Consider the following 18,752-nt stretch of genomic DNA (forward strand, 5'->3'; position numbering starts at 1 on the left):
ACTTACCCATTGCAAATGAAAGAAATTTAATGGTAAGTACTCTGGGTTGTGCACCTCCAAGCAGCCAGTTACAAAAAACCCAGCCGCAGATTGCCTTTTTTTTAATATTTGTTCATGGGATGTGGGCGTTGCTGGTAAGGCCAGCATTTGTTGCCTATCCCTAATTGTCCTTGAGAAGGTGGTGGTGAGCCGCCCTCTTGAACCGCTGCAGTTCGAGTGGTGAAGGTTCTCCCACAGTGCTGTTAGGTAGGGAGTTCCTGGATTTTGACCCAGCGACGACGAAGGAATGGCGATTTATTTCCAAGCGGGGATGGTATGTGACTTGGAGGGGAACGTGGAGGTGGTGTTGTTCCCATGTGCCTTCTGCCCTTGTCCTAGGTGGTAGAGGTCGCGGGTTTGGGAGGTGCTGTCGAAGAAGCCTTGGTGAGTTGCTGCAGTGCATCCTGTGGATGGTACACACTGCAGCCACAGTGCACCAGTGGTGAAGGGAATGAATGTTTAGGGTGGTGGATGGGGTGCCAATCAAGCGGGCTGCTTTGTCCTGGATGGTGTCGAGCTTCTTGAGTGTTGTTGGAGCTGCACTCATCCAGGCAAGTGGAGTGTATTCCATCACACTCCTGACTTGTGCCTTGTAGATGGTGGAAAGGCTTTGGGGAGTCAGGAGGTGAGTCACTCGCCGCAGAATACCCAGCCTCTGACCTGCTCTTGTAGCCACAATATTTATGTGCCTGCCCATTTCCTTAGCCAGTGTATGATGCATAGTGTGGCGAGATGGAAGATGGGAAAAGGAAAGACTTGCATTTATGTAATATCTTATTCAGAAACATCTCAAATTACTTTTTTTTTATTCGTTCACGGGATGTGGGCGTCGCTGGCGAGGCCAGCATTTATTGCCCATCCCTAATTGCCCTCGAGAAGGTGGTGGTGAGCCGCCTTCTTGAACCGCTGCAGTCCGTGTGGTGACGGTTCTCCCACAGTGCTGTTAGGAAGGGAGTTCCAGGATTTTGACCCAGCGACAATGAAGGAACGGCGATATATTTCCAAGTCGGGATGGTGTGTGACTTGGAAGGGAACGTGCAGGTGGTGTTGTTCCCATGTGCCTGCTGCTCTTGTCCTTCTAGGTGGTAGAGGTCGCGGGTTTGGGAGGTGCTGTCGAAGAAGCCTTGGCGAGTTGCTGCAGTGCATCCTGTGGATGGTACACACTGCAGCCACAGTGCGCCGGTGGTGAAGGGAGTGAATGTTTAGGGTGGTGGATGGGGTGCCAATCAAGCGGGCTGCTTTATCTTGGATGGTGTCGAGCTTCTTGAGTGTTGTTGGAGCTGCACTCATCCAAGCAAGTGGAGAGTATTCCATCGCACTCCTGACTTGTGCCTTGTAGATGGTGGAAAGGCTTTGGGGACATACAATGAATTACTTTAAAGTACAGTGACTGTTGTCATGTACGCAAACAAAAGGAAAGAAAGAAAATACATTACCCTTTTTTAAAAGGATCGGGATTAAAGCCAACTGCAAGAATTACACAGAATGTATTTTTATATTAACAAAATGATATCCCTCTGTTGTAACGACTAGGAAGTCATCATATGTGGAATTATGGTGCTTAATTCCAGTCCTACCACTATTTGGCACGGCACACTGCTACATCAGCAGACTGTGATATTCTATATAATCTTTTATTATCATTAATTCACAAATGTTTGAGTAATTAAATACAGAAAAATAAATCTTGCATTTAGTATACAGTGGTTCACATCTTCTCAAATAAATCATAATTATTTAATGTTTGCCATCTATTAAATATATGGGGGCATTAAAATTGTTGCATTATTAATGGAGTTTGATCCTACATTACAGTATTCCTCTTACCTGATCTCTCGCAGTATTAGCAGCTTCTCCGGTTTATCTAATATAGAAAGTAGTGGCCGCACCAGATCTTCCACTCCACCACCTGAAACAAACTACAAGCAAAATTCATATTTCACTCAACATCTACTTTTATTTAATACACAAAGTACTGTAAACGAGGTGCTGAATAACTATGTAATTATATACCTAATCTATAAGAAAGTCCTATACATAGCCACAAGGTTACCATACCATAGATTATAAACTATAAATTAAATGTGATTTAGGACAGAGAGCAGGAGAAACTTTGTTTACACAGAGGACTGTAAGGCTGTGGAATGCATTAATGGAGTTAGCGATTGAAACAGAGACCATAGCCAAGAATTTCCTCAGTGCTGCTCCAGCTCTGCCACTGTAACTTCGCCGAAGTGCAGCTGAAATCCCGTTTGTGTGTAAATGGGTTTTCCACCTCATTTCCGGCTAAGTTACGGCAGCAGAGCAAGAGCAGCTCCGAGGAAACTTCGGGCTCATATCAACAATCAGAAATAGGTTAAATAGGTGGTTCAAGGAAAGGGGAATAAAGGGATACGGGAACTGGACCGGCACATGCAATTAGGGCTACCGCTTGAATTTAGGCTAAATATCAACACAGACTGGTTGGTCCGAATGGCCCGTTTCTGTGTTGCAATTTCCATGTAATTCTATGTAGTAACGTGTGAAATAATATTTTATCGCCATCTAGTGGAATATTAAATATTAAGAAACCTTGTAAAATTTCATAACATTATGAATATTTCTGGATAAGAGTTTCTCTGTGCATTATGTGTAACAAAATCACAAACCTTTCTAAAGAATGTGTTTATGATTTTGTTACACATTGTCCACAGAATAATCTGTCCCATGGTGCACTTTGGAGGGAAGGGTGCATTAAATATTTGTTTCTGCTTTCCACAGAACATAGAAACATAGAAAATAAGGGCAGGAGTAGGCCACTCGGCCCTTCAAGCCTGCTCCGCCATTCAATGTGATCATGGCTGATCCTCTATCTCAATACCATATTCCCGCTCTCTCCCCACACCCCTTGATGCCTTTTGTGTCTAGAAATCTATCTAGCTCCTTCTTAAATATATTCAGTGACTTGGCCTCCGCAGCCTTCTGTGGTAGAGAATTCCACAGGTTCACCACCCTCTGAGTGAAGAAATTTCTCCTCATCTCAGTCCTAAATGTCCTACCCCGTATCCTGAGACTGTGACCCCCATTCTGGACCCCCCAGCCAGGGGAAACATCCTCCCTGCATCCAGGCTGTTACAAAAATACATTTTGCAGCAGATAGATTCCTTAACATAGAATCATAGAAGTTTACAACATGGAAACAGGCCCTTCGGCCCAACATGTCCATGTCGCCCAGTTTATACCACTAAGCTAGTCCCAGTTGCCTGCACTTGGCCCATATCCCTCTATACCCATCTTACCCATGTAACTGTCCAAATGCTTTTTAAAAGACAAAATTGTACCCGCCTCTACTACTGCCTCTGGCAGCTCGTTCCAGACACTCACCACCCTTTGAGTGAAAAAATTGCCCCTCTGGACCCTTTTGTATCTCTCCCCTCTCACCTTAAATCTATGCCCCCTCGTTATAGACTCCCCTACCTTTGGGAAAAGATTTTGACTATCTACCTTATCTATGCCCCTCATTATTTTATAGACTTCTATAAGATCACCCCTTAACCTCCTACTCTCCAGGGAAAAAAGTCTCAGTCTATCCAACCTCTCCCTATAAGTCAAACCATCAAGTCCCGGTAGCATCATAGTAAATCTTTTATATGAATGTATTTTTCCTGTGAAAATATTAGTAGCAACTTTTTCAGCGCCTTATTCAGCAGTGTAATGCTTCATTACTGATTTTATATTTGTGATTGAGCAAAAATAATTTGTGGTTGCAGTGAATGAAAATACTACTTTGAGGAACTTGAGGGAAATACTTACCTGCTTACAATGACGCAAAACTGCATTTACTTCATCTTGATTCAGGAGTTTCCTAGCAATGTCTTCAATCACAGCTAGGCCATGGCTATACATGTCTGTTATTGAGAGGCCATTTTGATCTTTCTGAGAGCCCAAAATGTTAAAGCGATGACCTCGTTCTTTATCTTAAATTAAAAGTAAACATAAAAATCCGAATTACATTCATTATTTTATTCATAAAGAAGGAAACCTATTTGAAAGAAAAACAGAACTCAACAATGGAAGAAGGATTTTAAAGGGATCCATGCTGTATATTTAATAAATAAAGATATTGACACACAGTGAAAACCAACACACAATGACTAGTACTGTATACACAGTTAAAACCCATGCAAAGATCCTTGTCAAGTAAAGCAAATGGTGTTGTATTGCTTGCCTGTTGTGCAAAAGTTTTATTAAAAAATGCAACGAGAGCTGAATTTTTCCGCTATTCGCCAATATGTTTTAAATTGTGATTATATAATGCAGTATGTGCTCCCTGCAGAGTAAGAGGTAAACAGATTTTCATGATGCCGCAAGGGCTTTTGCATTTTCCAGTAATGTCAAAATAGAAGATTTCATTGCAGTCCAAATGTTCAAAAAAGCGATAGCTTTTGCATGAAAATAAAAGTAGGAACAGTTCAAAATCATCCTTAAACACCAAACATTCTCAGGCATATTGTAAACATTTACCCCGCTTAAGACTTCTGATGACAAATTTTTGAACAGAAGTTACTGAAATAGAAAGAATGGTTAATAAAGCAGCTCTCTCTTTACAGTGTAAACAATAACTCACTAGGAACAACCACTTAAAATTTATGAAGACATATTTTGAGAGCAAAAAAAAGTACTTCTAATGGAAGATCATAATTCCTTTGGTAACAGAAGTTCACAAGTGGTATTTTTACATGATATTACTCACAGATATGATCACTATGGATCTCTGTCTGAGGAACCTTAATATAACAATAATTCATTGTTAACCAGGAGCAACTTACTAACATTAATTTCAGCTATTCAATCACTAATCCGTATGTGGCCGCAAGATGGTTTATTATTAACAAAGTAACTGAATTTTTGAAAGCCTGAATTACTCAATTGTGGAAATGAATTGAAGATGTGGGGATAAATATTCTGCAGTTTTTCTTGATTAGCTTTATGAATCTGAACAAAATTTATGCAAAATATTTGCCTAAGGAGTTAGGAAAGGATCCATTGTAAAGTAAATTGCACGTGGTCTGTGGAAAAAGCGGGCTGGTTGGGACAAACCACTTTCTTATTCTATAATATGTTTCTCCCAACATTCTCTCCAAGGCACTGATTTATGTTAAGGCGACAGTTTCACGGGTGCTGACACTTGCTCAGTTCTATGGCCGGGGGCCATTTTCATATCTGATCCTAGGCATCGAGTGATGGTAGACTTTTGACCACAGTAGGCCATTGAATAGCGAGTAGGAGCAGGAACTCTGGCTGATTTTTACTTTCCCTAGCCCAGGAAATGCTGAATCCAGTTGTCGTATCCCATTGTCATCCTGGATGAGATTATCCATCTCAACTCTAACTAGGATTGGAATGTGGGCCCTTCTTGGTCTGTATTCCTCACAATCATACAGTGCAGTGCATTTACCCACTAAGCTTGGTAAATATTTAGATACCTTCTAATTCAGACATTTGATAAACAACTGACAGTAACAATAAGCAATGGACTGTAGAAAACAGGAAACTTCACGTGGAGGTGCAAAATACTAGATTTTTCCAAATCTGGGGATAATTTCCATTGATGTACAGCTAAGTTACCAGCAAGCTCACTGGAAGTAGAGAGGGAAATTTCCTGTTGACTCTTTCTAATCAAACTTCTGAGCATTACTACATCATCTTGAGTGCACCGTAAGTACTATTATTTCTGATTCACATGTGTAATAAATTAATTCTCTTTTAAATGTACATCAGGTTGCATTTACAATGTGTGATATGGAGATTTGCTTATAGAATAAAAAAATGTTTTCCAGTTACTCAGCACCTTATCACACTTCTCAAAGTGCTGGACGATAAGAGGATAAGACCATAAGAGATAGGAGCAGGAGTAGGCCGTTTGGCCCTTTGAGCCTGCTCCGCCATTTAATGAGATCATGGTTGATCTGATTTTTACCTCAATTCCACTTGCCCGCCTTTTCCCCATATCCTTTGACTCCCTTGCTGATCAAAAATTTGTCTAACTCAGCCTTGAATGTATTCAATGACTCAGTCTCCACAGCTTTTTAGGGTAAAGAATTCCAAAGATTCACGACCCTCTGGGAGAAGAAATTCCTCCTCATTTCCGTCTTAAATGCTTTACATATAATGAACTACACTGAAGTGTAGTTACTGCTGCTATGTGGACAAACATTTTGCAAGCAGCTAGATCCAACAAACAAAAATGAGATAGATAACCAGTTCATTTGTTTTTGGCGGTGTTGGCTGAGGGAGAAATATTGATCAGGACATCGGAAGAATATCCTGCCCTCCTTCAAATAGGGATCTAGGAAATAGGAACCACTGAAACAGCAGTTGATACCTTGATTTAATGTCTCATTTGAAGGATGAGTATACTAACTCACATCAAATCCCATTCACTCACTACCCCTGTGCTCGGTGGCCTACATTGGCTCCTGGTCCTGCAATGCCTCAATTTTAAAATTCTCATCCTTGTTTTCAAATTCCTCCATGGCCTCGCCCCTCACTATTTCTGTAACATCCTCCAGCACTACAACCCTCCAAGATCTCTGCTCTCCTCCAATTCTGGCCTCTTGCGCATCCACAATTTCCATCGCTACACCATTGGCGACCGTGCCTTTAGCTGCCCCAAGCTCTGGAATTCCTTCCCTAAACCTCTCCGCCTCTCTACCTCTCTATCCTCCTTTAAGACGTTCCTTAAAAACCTACCTCTTTGACCAAGCTTTTGGTCACATGTCTGATAACGCTCCGGTGAAGTACCTTGGGATGTTTTATTACTTTAAAGGCACTATATAAATACAAATTGTTGTTGATGTTATCTCTTGCAATGAATGCTCTCTCAGCAACGCATTAGGGTATCAGTCTAGATTATATATGTTCAAGGTCTGCAGTTGGTCTTCAACCCATACCTTCTTGACAGAGAGATGGGAATGCTACAACTGACTCAAGTAAAATATGGTATTTCAGTTTTAAGGCTGGGAAAGTTTAAAATCAGTCTCAAACTTCCTGAAGGAGATATCGCAAGTTTCAGCCTGTGAACTGATAAAAGCTTGAAAAAAATGTGGGCAAGCAGGTAAAGGGATCATGAAGTATTTAGTATATCGTAAAGTGTAAGATTTATGTCACTTAGCTTTAATACCCATCTAAAGAAACTGGAATAAGCGAAAAAGAATTTAGCAGCTTAAGGGGAAAATAACTACAAGGTCAACTAAACAAGCCCCAACAGTTTGCTAAAGTGAATAGAAATATCTAGCTTTTCTGTGTGGTTTGCTTAAAGAAGAAACAGATGTATTGTTGGTTGATATATTTTTTGTTCTTTTTAATTACAATATTAGTTAATATTTTGCTATTGGGTTTGTGCTTGACACTTCTTTTGCTACTCAAGAAATTGAAAATAAAGTTACTGAATAAAAAGAATATTACCAAGAATTATATTAAGACTGTTTGTAAGGTATTATTAAATTATCAACATAGACACAGATTAATTTGATTCTTAGATATTTCAGGATTTCCATGTTTTACATTTGCTTAAATACATCCTCAACTTTTTATCAAAACGTGTTGACGTCTAAAATTTTCTGGAATAAAATGTGTTCAAAAAAGGATGATGAAGTTTGTTGAAGTTTAAAGATGACAGTGATAAAACGAGAACAAAAAGTATTGCTTAAGATAATCAAACAGAGACATCAAAATCAATGAATTCATTTATGATTCTTCTACATATAGCAGTATATAACAGTTAAAGCATTTTAACAGTGTCATAGAAGTAGCTTTCCGGCTTTTCTAAGGATTGACTGAAACAGATGTTACTCTGATACCAAATATATGGTAGAAATTTAACAAACTATCAACAAAGGATATCGGGTTGAAGAGATTGGGCTGTGTAGTAGGGGTGAGTGTGGGGGTGGCAGGTTCAGATAGAGGGTTGAGATGACAGCTGAGACAGGGTGAGTGTGGGTGCTGAGTTGAAGTATGGGGTATGTGGATAACGTGGCTGCGTGTTAGGGAAATAACAAGTTAATTTACAAACAAAAGAACATGAAACAGATACAAGGTTAAACTGGGAGCTGAGCACAGGTCAGCTAAGAAGCCCAGATGGCCTGCCCGTTGTATAACCTGCCCTATTTTCATGATTTTCATTCATGAAATCATTTATTTTTATTGCAATGTGAATGGGTAGATATTTTTTGGTGGAATGAGTTTGAGGAGAAATTGAAGGAGGAGAGGGATTTTGTATAATATAATTGATGAATAAATAGCTAACAACCAATTAGAAAGGTGAAAAACACGGGAACGAAACCAACAAGAAAATAGAAAATTGACAAACAGACTTAATGGGCAGCATTTTAGCACCCGCTATCGGGTGCGTTCCTGGCGGGGGGGCCCCCGAAAATCGGGAAATCCCGGAGCGGGACCGGAGCCCACCTCGAACCCGCGCACTTCCGGATTCCCCCGCTGGTGGGAATCCCGCAGGCAATTAAAGCCAGTGGGATGCCACTTGAAGCTATTTATTTGGCTTGTTCAGGTCATTAACTGACCTGATTAAGGGATTATGTGAGGAGGGGTGGGATTTTAGAGCAAACTGGGACTGTTTCCCACACTGGGGGAAACACTCCCAGTTCAAATGGACCTGTTGCAGCTGTCAGCCTGTGGCAGCTGCAAAGGTCCATTTGACAGGTGGGGGGTGTGGGGGGAGACCCTCACTCATTGCAGGAGGCCACTCTGTCACTTGGGACAAAGTTTGGCCTCCACCACCCTCCTCCTGACAATCAAAGTCACCAACTTGCACACTTACCCCGGGGTCCAGAGACATGTACCTACCTTGCGGACCCCCTCAGATGTACATCTTCCAGATGGGGGCCGCCGTAGCTGCAGTCATGACCTCCTTGGAGGGCGAACAGCATCAACAGCCTCACCATCCATGCCGTCCACCTCTGACACGTGGAGCTCCACAACAGAGTGCTGTGACACATCCACCTGTACAGCAGGAGGGAGGGCAACGGCAGAGAGAGATGCGTCGCAGAGGGCACTACCCTCGCCACAGGGTCCACAGACCGAGGCTCAGCTTCCTGGACCTCTCTGAGCAGCAGTGCACACGGAGGCTCAGAGTCACTCGACATGTAGTCATGGACATCTGCAGCCTCCTTCATGCTGAGCTGCTCCTGGCTGGCCCGAGCACCATCTTCTTACCTGTCGCTGTCAAAGTCACCACTGCCCTTAACAACCTCTCCTCCGCATCCTTCCAGGGTGCAACCGGGGACATCACCGACGTCTCTCAGCCGTCTACACAAAAGAGCCCTGCAAATACACCTACAGCCACTCTGCAGTGACACAATGGGTGGCATCAGTTGTGGGGCTTCATAGTGATCCTCAGGAAAGGGCATTATTGCACAGACCAGACAAGATTCGCGAAGACATGACAGTAGTGGTGCAAATATAATATGTAATGTGAGATGGTCAAAAATTCAATATAAGTAACAACCATGACAAACCCTCAAACACCCTTGTGCATCCCCTTCATGCTCACGACACGTTTGCCTTACGCTGCCTACTGCACATATGTGATGCATGCCCTGTGGCTGCAGCACAGGTAGTGGCAGGTTGAGTGAGGCTGGCCGTGAAAGAGATGCACAAGAGGGTGAGTATGAGATAGAGCCATGAGATTGTATGAGGATTGGGTTGAGTGGATGAGTACTGGCGAGGTGAGTAGGTGCAGGTACGATGAGGATGAGGTTTGAGTGGATATGAGGGGTGATGTGACAGAGTAGTGTTGGCAGTGCAGAAGGAGATGTGGGGTGGGGGCAGTGATGTGGCAGACGGAGTGTAGGGGAAAGAGTAAGTGTACTCACTTTGGCTGACCTACTGAGGTCATTGGAGCGCCTCCTGCACTGTATGCAGGTGGGCGATATGTTGGTGGTGCTGGTGACCTCCTCTGCCACCTTGAGTCAGGCCTTCCTGGTGGCAGAGGCAGGCCGCTTCCTCCCGCCCGCCGGGGGGGAAGATCTCTGTCCTCTCCCTCCTCCTCATCCCATGTATTGATACCTGGAGTGAGGCATCATTAAACTGGGAGCAGCCTTCCCCCTGGGCTGCTCCATGCTGTGATTTTTTCTGTTTGTTGCAGCATCTGTCAGTGGAGGGCTGCCCCTTTAAATAGAGCTCCTCCAGCTGACAGATCTTACTGCGCATGCGCAGCCTGCCCGACGCGCAGATCAGCAGTGGGGAACCCGGAGGAGCAGGTAAGTGGATCCAATTATGCTACGATCGCGCGGGGAGCTGAATGATTTCGCCGGGCGCGTTACCCACGCACCCGATAGCCCCCCCGCCAAGAACCCGCAGCCCTGGTAACATCAGGCCCAATAATCATGATGTTCATGAGAAATATTATAAAACATAGGTGCCAGTAAATTGAAAATTGTAACCTAATCTTGATGCTGCATAGAATACATAAACAGTTGTCAATTTGCTCTCTTGGTGAATACAAAAGGGATGAAAATGGTTCCTACTTTAAAAGTAAATTTAATATGGGAATCTTTCAATAAAAGGTATATTGATTGTTTTCAGGATATAAACAAGGTCACTGGAGTCCACATGGAAAAATGGATGGAATCACAGAACATGATACCTAAAAAAAGAAACTGATAAAAATCCAGGAATCTCTTGTAATAAAAAAGTAACTTGATTTATTCATCTGTTAGAAACCAGTGGCCCTGGCTATAAGGTGAATTTTTGCTCTTGGTTATAAAACTGGCAACAGCTTTAGCACAGTAACATACTCTTAACAACTTGGTAAGTCTCAAGTCAATGTAGTATAGTTTGCAATGTGAGTTTGATACCCTGGAGTTTTGACTCAACTACCATGAGGAATCAGGGCGAAATTTGAAAGTTTCCAGTTGTTAGAAGTTTTATCTGTTTGCTTCCCTCAAGAAATTAAAGAATTTAAACAGAATGCATGAGAGTTGAAAGGTCCTTTGGAAAGTGTGAGTGAATGGTCTTTTCTCATATTTTTGTAATGATTCAATATAGGTCTGAGTGGCAATAAATTTTTGTATAGTATATTTGTTAAACCTTTGAAATGAAACCCAGAATATGACTAGCACAGTAGCCATCATACCTGAGAAAAGTTTTTATTATTGGCTACCAATGAACACCAGTGGTCGACAGTTGTCACTGAGTAACATTAAGAACCAACAAAATGTAAGTTTTTATCCAATGTCATAAAGCGGTTTCTCCAGGGTTTCCAACAATCTTCTGCCAAAGTTATGGCAGGAGATCAGAGCACCCCCGTGGAAATTCCACTCCATACACTAAAAGAAGTTTTGGGGCTATGAGGCAACTGACTGACCCAAGGGCAGAATTGACCAAGAATGTATTACAAGGTTCAAACTGTAGGCCCCCTTTGGCCACTTCTATGAACCTCTGGTTAATAGTTCACCATACAGCCTAAAGATTGCAATCAATATTTTTATGATATGTAACAAAGTCTGACAGTGAGTCAAATGACTATAGCCTAGAAATTTAGGCCACATTTTGGGCGTGGAATTGCCACAACCTAAATGGGAGGGAGAGGAATTTTGGGGTGAAACTTGTTTCCACCAAGTTTCAATTCCTTCTTGGTCTCTTTGAGAAATTCCGGGGGCTAATGGGGGGTGGGGGGGAGGAAACAGTTCCGCCTGCCCCCCTCCATTGTGTTGACACAGTTGGAGATGGGGCTCGTGGTACATTGGGCTCCCCTGTAAATCCTGCCACTGCCAGTGTATGGTCAATGGTAAGTACACTTGCACGGAGCAGGCATACTTGCCATATAACAGCCGTTAGTGAGGCCCACAAGGCCCTATCCCAATGACAACTGATCCTGGAGTGGCAGGGTGCCACTCCAAAATGCCAGTGCCTCCACAGGGCAGACAACCAAGTAGCGCCCTAAGGGCACAGGCGCCAACCCCTATTATGCAAATAACCCCATCCCCTGGGTCACCATCATGATAAAACAATGGGCAGAAGTCTCATTCAACTGCACTTCCAGCAGCACTGGTCCCCACGTATGTAACTTAATTGGTATCAATGGCACTTTAAACAATGATAGGGGGTTCAGAATACTAACATAACCATGAAACTTAATTCTGATGGAGCATTACACCTGAAACATTTAACCTGTCGTTCCATAGTTCTGTTTTTTTAATAAAATTGTTAAAGGCACGGACACATTTTTAAAAATATAATACATACTGAATCCATAGCACAATGATGGAAAATATACTATTCCTATATTGTAAAAAAAATTTCAGGGAAAAAAACTCGCCGAGTACAAAACCACAGCATTCATTTATATAGTGCCTTCAATGTAGAAAAATGCTTCAAGGCGATTCACAGAGGCATAAGGAAACAGAGATGCTGAGCCAAAGAAGAAGGGGTGACCAAAAAGCTTGGTCAACATGGTAGATTTTAAGGAGGGTTGTAAGGGAGAAGAATGTGGAGAGGTGGAGGGGTTTAAGGAGAGAATTCCTGAAAGTGGAGCCTAAGTGGCTGAAGGCGCATCCACCAATACTGGGGAAAAGGGAGGGGGATGCTAAAGAGGTCGGAATCAGAGGAAATGAAAGATTGGCAGAGGGATGGTGGGGGGAGAGGGGGGGGAAGCATGGTTGTAGGATTGGGGGAGGTTAGAGATAGGGAGAGATGAGGCCACCGAAGCATTTAAACACAAGGATGAAAATTAAATTTTATATTCACACTTACGTTTTCGCTAAAATTATTGACAGGAGGAATTTTTGTCTTTTTGTTTCTTTGACCAGATTTCACAAAGCTGTACTCAACTGTCAAGGCATGATACCACTTTGCTTCCTCAGTGATATCTCATTTTTTTTCTTACCTTTTTCTGATTCTGAGTGAGAAGGGGATTTGGATCTGACTTTTTCTTTTGGATTTTGCTCACTTGACTGCCTTCCAGATCGAACACTTCTAAAAAACATATTCACAAATGTTTTGGAACGCTCCAACTTTGTTCCTTCCCCAGAAGTCTTTTGTTTCTTTTTCTTTTTTTTCTTGTCCTCTAGCAAAGGGATCAAAAAAAAAGAAAATTGAGACCCAAGATCGAGTAGCTATTGCCCCGAAATTGCAAAGCTGTCCTCTCCAAGTGGAGTTTTGGTCAATGGGAGCACAGATTGGAGAATTGGCCATTGAGGTTAGCATGCCCGAGTCACAGTACTCTGAACAGTTCTGGTCTCCATATTACTTAAAGGACATAGTGGCACTGGATAAGGTGCAAAAAGATCTACAAAGATGATACCAGAACTGAGAGGTTATATCTATGAGGAAAAACTAAACAGCCTGGGTCTCTTTTCTCTAGAAAAGAGAAGGCTAAGGGGTGACCTGATAGAGGTCTTTAAGATTATGAAAGGGTTTGATAAGGTAGGCATAGAGAAGATGTTTCCACTTGTGTGGGGAGCCCAAAACTAGAGGCCATGAATATAAGATAGCCATTAATAAATCCAATAAGGAATTCAGGAGAAACTTCTTTACCCAAAGCAAAAGCAAAATACTGCAGATGCTGGAAATCTGAACTAAAAACAGAAAATGCTGTAAACAAGTGTTTCCAGCATTTTCTGTTTTTATTTCTTTACCCAGAGTGGTTAGAATGTGGAACTTGCTACCACATGGAGCAGTTGAGGCTAATAGCATAGATGCCTTTAAGGGAAAGCTAGATAAGTACACAAGGGAGAAGGGAAAAGACGGTTATGCTGATAGTGTTAGATGAAGAACGGTGGGAGGAGGCTCCTGTGGAGCATAAACACCCGGCATAGACCAGTTGGGACAAATGGCCTGTTTCTGTACTATAAATTCTATGTGACACTCTAGAGTTTTGAGTCACTAAAATCAATAACTGGAGAATCAGGACTTCCATTGACCCAGCCTGCGATTCTCGAATGATACTCAATGCCAGGGGCAGAGTGTCGCAATTTCAGAGTTTATATCTTATTTTAAAGTTATATTATTGACTGAGAAATGAGGTTGTTAACATCAGTAGCGCCTATTTTCTACCCTCTTTTGAAGGTGCTCACTCTTATTACAGTACACCTCAACGGGCACTAGCCGTCCTCTGGTACCTCAGCCAAGTGGCCATTCTTCATGTGTGAGCCTGGAAAAAGATTGTTGGGAGGCTCTTTGTTTGTGGAGACAACCTAGCTGGGCCCAATCCTGTCATCACCTTTTAAACAGTGGAGTTGCAAAGGCCAATTTTCTAAGTTAGGTCATTTATTTCAGCCAGCTATACTCCTACCTCTCTCTTATCTATTTTGTAACAGTACGATCAATGGCCTTTTTGTTCATTTTTGGAGTTAAATGCATGTTAAGGCACTTGAGAAGTGCTAAACAGGCATTATCATTGCTGTATCCAGATTTCCAATGGCACCAGTAAGAGCAAAATGAGCAAAGAATTCCCTTAGTGGAAAACATGGGTGACTTTCGATAGAACAATATTAACATTTAATACTTTAGAAAAAGGGCATTAAAGCCCTTGCTCCTGTAAGTGGAAACAGTTAAGCACGCATTTCTCAGAAATTAGACATTCTTTTAACAAAACAAGTTAAACTAGTGTTCCACTGCCTTCCCCTTTGGGACTGGAAATCAGAAAAGATTAATGATTTTAGATAAAATCACTGGCGCTTTGGCCCCGATATAAATGGGGAGGGGGGGGAGGGAACGGGGATGCTGTCAGCGGCCGGGAAACCCGGAAATACCAGGAAGGCGGAGGTCCTGCCGAATTTAACGGCAGGACCTCATGAGAAATTTTGTACTCCATTTCCCACCCAGCAGCCGGTCAGATTGAGAGGCTGGGCTGCCGGGCGGGAAAGACAGCTGTAGAAAGCAGAAGAGGGGGAACGCTTGGAACGGCAGCGAGGAGGGAAGGAGGAAGGGAGAGATCGGGGGGTGGGGGGGGGGTGGCGGGCAGAGATGGCGGAGAGGGGCAGAGATAGAGATCTCTGGGGGGCACGGGGGAGGGTTGACAGGTCATGGTGGGTGGGGGGGTCAGCAGATCGTGGGCGGGTTAGCCAATCGCGGGGAGGATCGAGGCAGAAGGTTTGCTTGAGGGGGCGGGGGAAGCACTCCTGCTACTCCTAGCCCACAAACAGTGCTGGAAAAGCAGTTACCTGCTGGATCTGGCAGCTCTCGCCTCCCTGCGGGTTTCCTGAGCCTTGGGAAGACCGGCCCACAGCCGTTAAATTCAAACGGTTGCCTCTCCAGAGCAGGTTACTCGGCCGCCCCCAAACCCCGTCGCGGTAAAACCAGAAATAGGCACATTCGCGCTGGTTTGGGGTTGGGTTTCACATTTTTAACAATTTAACCCCCCCCCCGACCCTCTCCCATCTGTCGTGGTGGGGGGGGGGATTAAAACACCTCCCTTTAAAATAGCAAGTAGCTCAATCTATATTTTTTCAACTCCAGAGTCAGATGTAGGAAAGGCTGATTTTTAAGCTCTTTCATGGTTCTTAATGTGAAAGTTTGATAAAATAGTATTTACTGGCTTGAAATTATGGTTACTGTCAACTAATTTTCAGGATAATATTATTGTCATTTAACTTTGATGTTTATATATACCTATATATTGCCTAACTAGAATATTTAAAGTAAGAAGCACTTTGGAAGTATTTATTACACTGCATTTCACAATCTTTGCTTGAATCACAGTTCCTACCTTTGAAGAGCCATCCTCCTCCAAAGGGCTCTCCCAAGGAACGCTGCCAACTCGTACCACAGAAGTGCATGCATTCTGCTATAACCAACAGCTCTTGACTATGCAGGACTAAATGACTGCCTGTGGGGGCACTGCATTGGACTTTCCTTCTCTGATATCACTGCAATGTGTCCACTTCCGTTAAATGTCAGTCAGCTAGGCTCTACGGTGAGTACTTCAAAAGGAGATTACCCATCTCACCTCTCCTTTAAAATCCTTGTTCTCTACCGCCCAGCCCAAGCCCCATCCCGTTTCTCCTGAGATATTCTCCCTCCTTTTCTCCCTCAGCCTGTGCATTGAGCAACTCCTCTTTCTTGGTAATTTCAATCTCTATTTCAACTCAGCTAGCCCTCTTTCCTGTAATTTCACTGTCCTCATCTCCTCCCCAACCCCCTTCCTCCATATAAACTCTCCTATTCATGCCCACCCCTTTGACCTTACCATCTCACATGATCTCTCTATACCCACTGACTCCACCACAGACATGACCATCTCTGACCACTTCTTGTATCTCTCACTAGCTAAATCCCCCTATGCTCTTCCAACCACCACATCCTCTGTGTCCATCCCTAATAAAAACTCTTTCCAAGTCCCTTACAACTGCATTTTCAAACTTCCAACGGCTTAACCATTGGCCTTCCATTCGCCACGACACTTCTGCAACTGTTGTTATGCTTAACCACTCCCTCACCTCCACCTTTAATTCCTTTGTCCCCGGTAAAACCCTTTGTTCTCTTCCATCATGGTCATTCTCCCTGGTATGGCCACCATCTTCATTCCTTCATGTCCAAGGGGCGCAAACATGAGTGTCTCTGTCGCACAACTGGTTTAGCCATCCATCACCAGATCTTGCTGGACCACGTCAAGCATTATTGGGCATCACTTCCCTCTGCCAAAACCACCCACTTCTCCAGGATCCTCCTGGACAGCAAAGAAAACCCTGGCTTCTCTTCTCCACTACCAAATATCTCCTTAAACCCTCTCCCCTGTACCCTCCACCGTCATCTCCAACAAGTAACGAGGAGGTCATGAACTTCTTTGTCACTATGGTTGAGACCAGCTGTTCAGCTGCCTATGCTACCCCCCCGACTCCCCTTGCCCACCAACTCAAACCTCCCCCCAGGCTCCCTCCAAAAGGTTTCTTTTGACCTCATTTCCACTAAACAGCTGACCACCCACCTTTCCTTCCTGGCCCCCATGCAAGCGGACACTGTAAATGGTTCCTTCTCCTCAGACACTGTCCCCTACTTTTCAAAATCGCCATCATCACCCTTTCCTGAAAAACCCACCCTCACCCCTCTTCCACTTGCAAACTTCCACCCCATCTCCAACTTCCCCAAAGTCCTTGAATGTGTTGTCGACCCCCAAATCTGTGCCCATCTTTCCTACAACTTTAATCTTTCCAATCAGTTTTCCGTACCTACCACAGCACAGAAACGGCCCTAATCAGTCACAAATGACATCCTCTGTAATCTGTGACGATTGTGCATTTTGCCTCCTCAATCTCTCTGCAGGGTTTGCTGTAGTTGACCACACCATTCTTCTCCAATGCCTCTGCTCCATTGTCCAGCTTGGTCCCACTCTTACCTATCAAATCTTAGCCTTGTTGCTGATTCCATTCTCTTCCCTGGCTACTGTCTCAGGTTGAACCAGAATGTTCACAATCTCGGCGTCCTAATCAAGCCCGAGCTGAGCTTCAGACTCCATATTCTCTCCATCACGAAGACCGCCTACTTCCACCTCCATAACATCGCTTGTCTCTGCTCCTGCCTTAGCCCATCTGCTCCTTTAAACCATGCCTTTGTCAGCTCCAGAGTAGCTTATTCCAATGCTCTCCTGGCTGGCCACCCATCCTCCACCCTCTATAAACTTCAGCTCATCCAAAACTCTGCTGACCCTATCCTACCTCTCACTAAGTCCTGCTGACCCATCACTCCTGTCCTTGCTGACCTACATTGGCTCCCAGTACCCCAATGCCTCTAATTTAGAATTCTCATCCTCGTGTTTAAATCTCTTCATGACCTCACCCCTCCCTATTTCTGTAACCTCTTCCAGCCCTACAACCCTCCCAGAACTCTCCATTCCTCCGACTCGACCTAAAATCTCGGCCTCTTGTCTATCCGTTCACTTCATCTGAGGTGCTCGTGCCTTCAACCGCCTTGGCCCTACGCTCTGGAATTCCCTCCTTAAATCTCTCCACCTCTCTCTCCTTCTTTAAGACTGTCTTTAAAGCCCACCTCTTTGACCAAGCTTTAAGTCTCCTAATATTTCCTTCTTTGGCTTGGCATCCATTTTTGTCTGATTATGCCTCTGTAGAGTGCCTTGAGACTTTTGTTTTAGTTAAAGGCGCTAATATTGCTACAGGTTGTTGTTACCTAAGAGATCCAAATCGTGCACTACCTTCTTTAAGGTTTCATCATTAATTTTGTGTTCATATTTAATGCCTTTACACCAAATGCTTGCCTTGCATTTGCTAACATTTCAGTTCATTTGCTAATAAGATGCCTCCCCTTTCTTATATATTTTTGCTTCCCACATAATTCTGTATTCTCTGCAAGTTTACGTATTCTCTGTATAATCTCCTCTTCAAGGTCATCTACTGTAGCTGGATTATGAACAGAGATTTGAGGACTGATCCCTGTGGAACCCCACTAGTCACTGAATCCCAAAATAAGTAAAGCTCTTTAAAGCTTCTCTATCCTACCCCGGATTTACACGCAGTGATTTTAGGTCAATCTCATAAATTCAACATCACCTAACCACTAAGATATGTGTGCTTGGAATGACTTTGAAGCAGTATGATTAGTAAATAGATTACTTCATTAAACTATTTAAGTAACAGATGAACATAGAAGTGCATACTTTACTTTACCATTCACTATTTCACATCTACTCACTCTTCTTTTTCCTACGCAAATACCATGGCCATTTCAAGGACACCAAATTTAAACTATCTGCTATTTAT

General features: G+C 43.3%; 1 protein-coding gene across 1 annotated transcript in view; it reads right to left on the reverse strand.

Moving 5' to 3' along the window:
- pdzd7a (PDZ domain containing 7a) overlaps positions 1-18,752 on the reverse strand; it is a 74,112-nt gene that overhangs the window by 35,935 nt on the left and 19,425 nt on the right. Inside the window, exons 8-10 of the mRNA XM_068002699.1 lie at positions 12,926-13,105; positions 3,832-3,995; positions 1,867-1,958 (exon numbers count right to left, since the gene is read on the reverse strand). Of these exons, the coding sequence (XP_067858800.1) occupies positions 1,867-1,958; positions 3,832-3,995; positions 12,926-13,105 (436 nt within the window). The remainder of the gene's footprint in view (positions 1-1,866; positions 1,959-3,831; positions 3,996-12,925; positions 13,106-18,752) is intronic.

Source organism: Heptranchias perlo, chromosome 21 (genome assembly GCF_035084215.1).
Source record: "Heptranchias perlo isolate sHepPer1 chromosome 21, sHepPer1.hap1, whole genome shotgun sequence".
In the NCBI taxonomy this organism is placed as follows: domain Eukaryota; kingdom Metazoa; phylum Chordata; class Chondrichthyes; order Hexanchiformes; family Hexanchidae; genus Heptranchias; species Heptranchias perlo.